The sequence below is a fragment of the Papilio polytes genome, unplaced genomic scaffold (genome assembly GCF_000836215.1).
Source record: "Papilio polytes unplaced genomic scaffold, Ppol_1.0 DF824437.1, whole genome shotgun sequence".
Classification (NCBI taxonomy): domain Eukaryota; kingdom Metazoa; phylum Arthropoda; class Insecta; order Lepidoptera; family Papilionidae; genus Papilio; species Papilio polytes.
The window spans coordinates 6,437-16,074 of record NW_013524767.1 but is presented as its reverse complement, the minus strand read 5'-3'; the positions used below and the strand labels follow the sequence as shown (position 1 = coordinate 16,074).

At 31.0% G+C, this 9,638-nt stretch overlaps 2 protein-coding genes across 2 annotated transcripts in view; one reads left to right on the top strand and one right to left on the bottom strand.

Moving 5' to 3' along the window:
• Positions 1-3,873: 3,873 nt before the first annotated feature.
• Positions 3,874-4,513, bottom strand: LOC106110505 (prefoldin subunit 1). Its single transcript, XM_013292376.1, has one exon. The coding sequence runs from the start codon at positions 4,383-4,385 to the stop codon at positions 3,990-3,992; it is 396 nt and encodes a 131-aa protein (XP_013147830.1). The 5' UTR covers positions 4,386-4,513; the 3' UTR covers positions 3,874-3,989.
• Positions 4,514-4,788: 275 nt separating this feature from the next.
• Positions 4,789-9,638, top strand: part of LOC106109757 (WW domain-containing adapter protein with coiled-coil) — a 7,854-nt gene continuing 3,004 nt past the window's right edge. The window contains exons 1-5 of the mRNA XM_013291399.1: positions 4,789-5,158; positions 5,274-5,307; positions 5,775-6,057; positions 6,531-6,845; positions 9,511-9,633. Coding sequence (XP_013146853.1) covers positions 5,118-5,158; positions 5,274-5,307; positions 5,775-6,057; positions 6,531-6,845; positions 9,511-9,633 — 796 coding nt within the window. The 5' untranslated portion in view covers positions 4,789-5,117. The remainder of the gene's footprint in view (positions 5,159-5,273; positions 5,308-5,774; positions 6,058-6,530; positions 6,846-9,510; positions 9,634-9,638) is intronic.

Genomic DNA, 9,638 nt, shown 5'->3' with positions numbered 1-9,638 from the left:
AACCCTACTCCGATTACTACTGGATGTCCAAGTGAACTTAGACAAGACTATATCAATTTGTATTTAAGTTGGTTTTAGTTACAAAATAGTGTTTTTATGGAAGTGTTTTATAAGGCGGCTAATGAGTAGGAGACAATCCCTATTATGTGTATAGGCAGAAAATATAAGACTTTTATTGACTATACCTATAGAGATAATTAATGTAAATTCTTTGATAAGCAATTACTAAAATATGTGAGAAAGAACAACATATAACATTTCTAATTATGTGACGAAAACACGGAGTTGCAGTACAAGACGTGGCGAAAGCCAATCTATCGAAAGGTTTACAAATATGAAATTTGCAAGGAAATGACATGCAAATATGACATAGAAAAGAGATAAGGAGAACTAACAGATAGAAGTAATGGACAAATACACATAGGTTTTTAATTTTATATTCAGACAATTTGAAATGAAGTTTGGACTTGTCCATGTCAATGTTATGAAATACAAATGATTTCATTCGATATTAACTGAACTAAATTCTGAAATAAAAATTAAAAACCTATGTAAGGTTGCATAGTACCTTATAAAATACGGCAGATTTATTCTAGAAGATACCTTAAATATGACATGACATGAACATGGATGGACATTTCAAAACTTACTAATGACAAGGGATATTATGGGAGTGTGACACTGATCTGTATAAATGGATGACTCTGCTTGGAAATTTCGGATATAACTGTTTTCTAATTTAAATGCACCTGTTAATGTTAATGACAGTTAATTTTATCTCTGTCCATTTTTAGAGGTCAGTGGAGTGTGATTATAAATGATTTGAGATTGAAATAAAATATGATATATTCCAGGATAAAACAACACAAATATTGGATGTTTTAGGAGTATTAACTTGCATCCAATCGCATACAAATAGTATGCACAATATGTTATATAAAACACTCATTTTTTGCTATATGCACATAGGATGCTGTAAGAATTATGCACAATCAAATACATATTTATATATAAAAGTGTTATGTTATATTTGCATTTGGTTAAAGAAGGATTTACATGGGATGATTTATGGAATTCTATGCACTATGAAATATTGTCTTGATTTTAAAAGCGATATTGCTATTTATTAAAGAAGTTGATTTCAGAAAGGATTTGAGGAGTGAAATAATTTTTTGTTGAATATTATATATAATGCATTATGAAAAATTGTTTTGGAGGATTATTATGTAATACAGAGGTTTCAAGGAGGTTATGTGAGATGTATTATTTTGTATGATAATGCACAATTAAATCTTTTTTTTTTATGAGATAAATGCAAGAAGCTTCATAGTTAATTTTCGTGTTTAGATTCATGTAGTGAGAAGTATAATAGCAAATAAAGGTCAGTGCATTTTTTTTAAACTTGTCAAGTTGTTATGCCTAGTTTAAAAATTGAACAATACTTCTGAAGTATTTCCGCGGAAAGTTATTTTATGATGATGGACATTGCAAGACTATTATTGAATTTTTCTTTTTTTTTTGGATTCGGTTTGACTAGAAGTTGTGTAAAGTTTTTTGATGAATTCGAGGAATTTTGGGATGAAGATTTTTTCGAGTTAATGCATTATAAACTATTGTTTTTATATGTATGACAGAAACTTCTAATGTAATAGTAATTTTACTTTGGTATTGAATGGGGCTGGCAGAAAGTTAAAGAATGAGTTGTAACGGCAGTGAAATGCGTCTGGTAATAAAGAGCAGGCAAGGAATGAAGAAGATAAGATTACTGTATGTTAGGAAATGCAGAAGTGTCTGGAATATGCATGGAATGTTTGATTTAACTACCTACCAATTAAGGCAAAGCAAGTTGTCTGAGAGCTGACGCATAATACAGACTTTATGGGCCGATAGTTTTGGGCGCAAAATCATTATGAACATTCTAGAGTTGCGTATATAACACCGATTTGGTTTTAAAGGAATTTGGCTAGACAGGTTATCCCGATCAAATTCAGCTGATAAAGTCTGTAGACAGTGGGAGCTCTAAATGGACTAGGTATTTTTTGACGCGAGAGAGGCATATTGAGGTTGAGAAAACCTTGTATCTGGAAAGTCTGCCTGCCCTGTTGGTTATGGGCACGTTTATCGATAGATATTGGCATAATCGTTTCGATCATGACAATTATATTAACCAATAGATGTATTTATCGACTATCTTATTGATGTTTATGTCGATGCATAGTGCCACTTGCGGCTCTAACACTCATCGACTTCCCCCGTAGTGGATCCCTTACATTATAAGAAATGTCGCAACCACGAGGTATATAGCCATTTACTGTAAGTCGACTAGAATAAGATCTCTATTTTATTTTCTCGCAACATTTTTGTTTACCTAGAGACTGTGAATAGATTATTTCGGTTACTTTATGTTGATGCCGCTACTCGGCTCCGGCATCACAGTGTGACGCATGCACTAGCAAAACCAATGGCATCGACTTAGTAAAAGTGACATCATCTCAAACGATAGAAACATACGAAGTTATTTAAAACAACTGTTTGTAAGAAAACATCGATTTGAAGTATGAAATACTTGTTTTTGCTATACATGCCTCATACTTCGTATACAAATGTATAATTTATGTTTAAAAAAAATTACTCAGATAATGTATTTAATTATTTTGCTTTAATATGCATTGCTTGTAAGGCTTACTTTAATTTCGTTCAGAACATCACATTCTCTGTCAGAGAAGCAAGAATTGTTATTTGATAAAATATTAAATTGTTGTTTTAAAATTTTATCACATGATGAAATAGTATTTTAGATTGTTATGTAAATATTTTGCTTTGTTTACGTACATTTTTTGTTAGGATTTATAGTTTTGTTAAGTAAGTATCGATTTTAATTATGCGAAGTATATTAAATTTATAATTTTAATTTTTATTATGCGAAATTATGATTTAATTATAAAATCAATATATAAGTAATAAAAAAAAATCTTGATGTGTAAAAATGAAATTAAAAGATTTAAAAATACAATGTCTTTTACTAACACCCCAAGTTTTATACTCTACTAGTTTATGTAAGAAAAATTTGTATATGTAATAATTTGGGACTGGAACTATGTTAGTCCAGTAACAGAATACATGTTTCCAGTATTTAATTCTATTCATCTAAATGCAGAATATCACCCCTTAGGGTAGGCTCCGAGCCCCTTGGTGGGGACATATAGTGAGCTGGTGATGATATGCAGAATGTCAGTCGCAGCATGTTTTTTAATATTTTTTTAAAGGCCTGCACCGATGACAGACTTTAAGCTACATATATCTTTACACTATTTAATTTAGAGGGTAAAGTAAGTAAATTTTGAAAAAAGTGCAAAAAGCTGTATTACCGTGGTAAAGGTTGATGTTATTCTATGGCCTTTGTGCATTTGAAAATTGACATTTGCAATTAAAAGTTTTACAATAAAGTTTTGTAAACAAACAAGTCTTGTTTACTTCTTGAATATGGACTTTGGTTTTCACTTATCTTTGTGCAAGTAAACATGATATGAATGCTAGGTCAAGGTTAATAAATATAACCTTTATATACTCTTATACGTGGACAAGTTACTTTATTACATTCCTGATTTATAGCCAAACGATAAATTTACCAGATAAATGACTACAAAGTAAAATGTCTGAGACATGTGGTATTTTAAGTTTTAGTCCCTTTAAGTTGTTTGTTTTTATAGTTATATTATCATATGTAATATCTTTGCAACTTGAGAATTAAATTGAATTAAGGCATTGGTAAAAAAAGACATAAGTAAATAATACAATTTTATTAGGATTATAGTAAAAATCTCTTCATGACAGTCATAGAGTGCAATTTTAAAAAATTAGTAATACAGCATATTAAAATTAATTATATAATAGTATTCAAGTTACATTATAATTAATAATGTTTAAAAACAACCTCCTTAGAATTTTAAACGACAATTGTGATGTATGAAGAAAACATTAATTTTAATTTAATTAGCTTTATCCTCATCAGCAAGAATCTGTCCTTTCTTTTGCTGAACCATTTCTCTGATGTTGTCTTCACTTTCTCTCAGTTTTCGTACCAAGTACTCCTTTTTGTTCTCTAACTCAGTGATACGTTTTTGGAGCATAGATACACGTTCTTCGATATTTTCCTTTAATTCTCCTAAATCCGCCTGAAGGAACATTCTGCTCACAGGTATATAAGTTTTGGTATCATTTGGCAGAACATTTAACTCTTGTTGCGTAGATTCTATAAACTTCAATACTTTATCCAAGGCCTCAATTTGAGTGTCGATTATGGTTATTTTTTTTCTAGTTTCGACCATTTTTACTTGTAGTTCCGCAAAAGCTTTTTTTAATTCTAAATCCACAAGTCTAGCCATATTATGTTTTAGTAATTTTCTATCAAATTCAAAGGAAATATGTAACGACAGAGGTTATTTTCTACTTTTCACAGTCAAAATCAAAAGTCAAGAGAGATGAAAAAAGAAATTATATTGTCAATGGCAGCCAAAGAATATATAATCAACGAGTAGGTTTATAAAATGCTGGCAAAATGTCAACTTGACAGCTTGACAGTAATGTTTGCAGTCAAAATAATAAATATTGCTAGGTATATTACATTTTTAAATAATTAACAATAATCATAATTATTTTTTTCCTTACAATAAATATTAATTAGTAGTTAAATAACTAAATTATAATAGTAATAATTATAATGAGCATTAGTCATAGAGTAAAGACGACTATTTTATCTATGATGAAACTTATAATTATATAGTTTGTGGCGTTGAAAATTCTCTGAAAAAATTAAACATATATTTTGAATCGAGGCTTAATCAAGTTATTTGAACGTTTTCGCCATTAACTAAAATGTTACTTAATTTATAAAGGATAATTATAGATGAAACTATTCATCAGTCCCCGTCATTCTTCTACGAGCATACGTTGTCGAATTACTTTTTATCTCTTTCGCGTTTCCATCGACTCTCTCAAGTGTCTCGAATGTGACATGGCGTCCATCAAGATGTATTGCGGTCTCTTATAAAACTGTAACGGTGGTCTTATTTCACATTTTGTCACTGATGCCGTAAGAAAATCGTACATTTGCATTGATGGTAATGCATGCAAGGAAACCTCAGCGAATAAGCGATGGGTACGATACGTTTTCTTATGCTAAGTTTTAGCAGTATATTATATAGATGGCGGTCGCCGATCGACAAGTGCTATGTGGATCGTAAGAGAACACTAAATGTTTTTTCTGATTTCAGGTACTTTGAGAAGCACCAAACCCATCCGTACCAGGTAAGGCTTTCTTTCAAAGTATTTTCCAAGTATATCGTGTAGATTATAGTAAAAAAACTTGCTAACATCTTCCTAATTCGAGTCATTCTCGATGTTATTACACTAGGAGCATCTTTTCTTGGTAGATGGCTTCATTTCTATCAGTAAGTTTCTTTATTTTGGGATGAGTTTAGATGTAATTGTTAGACAATTTCCTTGCAATAATCTAATTAAGACTAAGAGTATTTTTGTTTTTAACAACTGTCGTATTTTGTGATATACATGTTGAATTTGTGTTAGAAATTAATAAAAACGTAAGTTATTCCACTTGTCGGGCGAGCTCCACCCTTTATATGGAATTTTTCGAAGATTAATGACAACTTCTACATAACCTGAGCAACTTTTACTTTTCCATTTTATAAACAAACATGTTTTTGTTGACAGCGAAATTGGTTATGGTTGCATTTAACTATGATTTTGTTTTCCAGAAGTACAATTCCAAGGTTGAAAGGAGGAATAGTGACTACATTCCTGAAACACGGTATGCATCACTTAGATCACCAAATGGCAATGTGTTCATGCATGGACACGGACACAGTAGTCACACAGGACACACGGGACACACCGGACACTCAGCTCATTCGGCCCACCACCATTACAGTCATGTGGTCGAAGAAAGGCCACATACCATACCTAGAAATTCCTACATGCAAAAAGATTCCGAAAAGGAGAGAGATCGAGACTACAAATCATCTAGAAATAAGTACACAGGTGGGTTTATTATTATTTATTATAAACTAGCTTTTCCTGAATAGCCACATATATTTGTATGTTATTTTTATTATTAAATAATTGTTATTATATAAGTATTTATATGACAGCAATTGCGAATGTATTTGATACTTGGTGCGAATGCATATACAAATGCTGATCTTTTTATGTATTATGTTACTTTACTATGTTTGTAAGGTATTTTTTTATTAAATAGGCCATTCTACTGATACTAACACTACTAATAATATTAAGATATTAATACTCTGATGAAAATCATGACTTAACATATACTCACTGCACATGCAAGTGTGGCTATAGCCTGTAAAACAAATCACCCTGAATAATGACCCCTGATGGGTCTGAAACTAGTTATACTTGTAAATTAAGGTGTGAAATATAATTATTGTAGTAAAATGTCCCTTTGGAATATTTGATAAGATACTGATAGGTATTTTATTAACAAATTTCAGACAGTGTTCGATCACCGAAAGAGAAACGCAGCAAAGAATGTGATAGAGAAAAGAATAACCATGAACGATGTGAATCTGAGAAGAAAAGTAGGCCTAGTGGCATGAACTGTAGTGTTAGTAGGAGTAGTAAATATGATAAACGGAGTGCACCAGTTTCAAGCGTAACTTCAACAAGTGAATGGTCGGAACATATTAGTTCATCAGGGAAGAAGTACTATTATAACTCTATCAGTGAAGTGTCACAGTGGGAGAAGCCACGGGAATGGGACTCTCGGCGGACGACATCCAAAGATTCCACATACTCTACCAGAAACAGTGAGTATTGCATAAAAAGTTGTTTATTACATATTTTAGGGTACACAAAATACCTTCACATCAAATTGACATAGCTGTTACGGATTTTGCTCAGTACAGATGTGGCTTGTGCACATATATGGATTATTTTCCCATATTACATATAGACTTTCCAATTTTATTAACTGTATCAATAGATTCAACATATTTATATATTTGTTGGTCATTAAAAAAAGATATAAGTTCAAAGATATTGTAGTGCAGGGACTTGCAACAAACTTCAATGTGCTATAAGTCAAACCAATGTGGTCTTTTTAAACTCCCATGTGGTAATTTTTTTAAGACATATTTATTGTATCACAAAATTGTAGAGGTAATCCAAATATTAGTGTTCAAGTATGATTTTTAAGTTGTAATCATCATTATCATACTCATGTAGGGTCAGCGCAACAGGTTTTTGTCCTCCAAATAACTCTATCATATCTCAGTCATCACTCCCTTCTTCATGTCACCTTTCATACAATCCATCCGTCTCTTTTTAGGTCTACCTCTACCTGTGTACCCCTCCACATTCAAAACTATCATCCTTCTTGTTAGATGCGATTCATCTCTTTCCCATAACATGGCCATACCACGCTAACCTATTACTCCTTATTTTCTCAACCACTGGGATAGCCCCATCTTAATTTTGTAATCTTCTATTTATTATTATTATACTTATCACCTATTTATGTTTTATTCCATAGTAAAATAATAAAAATATTATCTTCCATAGCAAAATAAAATTGATACCTTACTAATGGGTTAAATATACAATTTAGACTTATGCTTAAAGCAATTAAAATATTTTTTAGTTATTGGTTACACCAATTTCATCAACAAAACAATTACTAAATGTCATTATGTTAATCTACTTTAGTTTAAATCATTAATAACTCATTATAATAACCAATGGCTACTGCTGATATTGGGATAATTTACAAATTAATTGATTCCTCTTATTATTTACTAATTCATTTATTTGTAATTGTAATTACCATATGATCAGTTTCTATTATAGTAGAGCCTTGATAACTCAAACCTCGATAACGTAAAAATGTCTATAACTTCAAAAAATAATCTGTTCCTTCCCATCAGACCAAAAAAACCTCTATAACATAGGCCCTTGATAACTTCAAACATTTTGTGTTTCCCTTGGACTTTAACTTATTGAGGTTCTACTATAGTTCATTAAATTCACTCTTTCCCCAATCTATTCCAATATGCATGTAAAACACATGCAATGGTTGGTTTCGACAGTTCTAAATAATGTTTGATCCTATTTATGTAGTAAATACTTATGTAATTTAAAATCATAAACATTATTTAGTTTCTAAATACCACTAAAGCCTTTTAGCTATGGTATGTTTAAGTATACAGAATTATGTTCATATCACCTTGAAATATAAATGTCTCCAAAATACTTTTATCCGAGATTAATCTTTGAAATTAACATACTTTGTTATGAATCTTGATATTAGATTATATTATTGTAAAGGAAGACTTAAAATGCAGACACAATGATGACCTCCAAAATGCATAATAGCTGTGTTATACACAATTGAAGTTATAATTGTTATTGCTGTAGATGTTATAGAATTGAGATAGCAGTATATTAAACCTGGACTCACAAATACTTTGTGATACAAATTATTAAACAAAATATTTTAGTAATTGTCAAGTTGCTGCTATTAAAAACCTAATTTTGCATTATTCACTTATGTTTTTGGAATTCTATGCCACCCTCAGGACACACTTTTTCTAATATTACATGTAATAACATATTTATTATTTTGGTAGACTCCTGGCGCTATTGACAAGCAAAATAAAGCTATATAAACATGTTATTACCTTTATAAATTCTTCTTAATCTTCTTTACTTACCAAAAGATTTTAGGCCATTGTAAATGTTACTAATATTGAAAATGTGAATACTTAGGTAGATGAGTGGATGATTATTATGGAACAAAACATTGCCTGGAAGAATACATAGGCTTATTAAGTAAAAACTATATCTGATAGTGTAGATAGAATGTTATTACTTGAACAGTTTAATTTTTTCTCAACAATTAGTTTAATGTTAAAAATCACATAATTTACCCTAGTCAATAACCTGATAAATAAAGTATCATTGTCCGTTAACAGCATACTATAATTTTTTTAAAAGTATTATAAGAAAATGGATGATAATATCTGAACTAGTATTATTTTTATTTAATAAATGTGATGGAAAATATTGATTTTCTTTTCCTAAATAAGTTATAAGTATTTTACATGTATTTTATAGTTTAATACTACCTGAGATTGTAAAGCAGTTTTATTCAATTTATGGTCTCCGGGTGGTTCTTTTTAGGACCATCTTTTCACTAAATGGACTATCTCCAATTTGTCATCACCGATAGACCCTGACCGTTAGATAAAAAGCTTATGTACTAGATGTAGAAGTATATAGGCAGAATTATCTATACTAGTAATATTAAAAAGAGGAAAGATTTGTATGTAATGAAATATCTCAGAAACTACTGAATCAATTTTAAAAATTCTTTTACTGTTAGAAAGGTATTGTATCTGTGAGTAACATTTTTATAATTCCACACGGAGGAAGTCGCCAGCAACAGCTAGTGAGGTATAAAATTGTTTGTTACAGATCGCGACAGAGAGAAGAGGTCGCGGTCGCGTTCGAGGTCTCGGTCTCGTTCTCGGTCTCGGTCCGGGCGGCGGGAGGCGGAGCAGACGCGCAACAAGCGCTCCAACAACGCCTCGGATAGATACTGG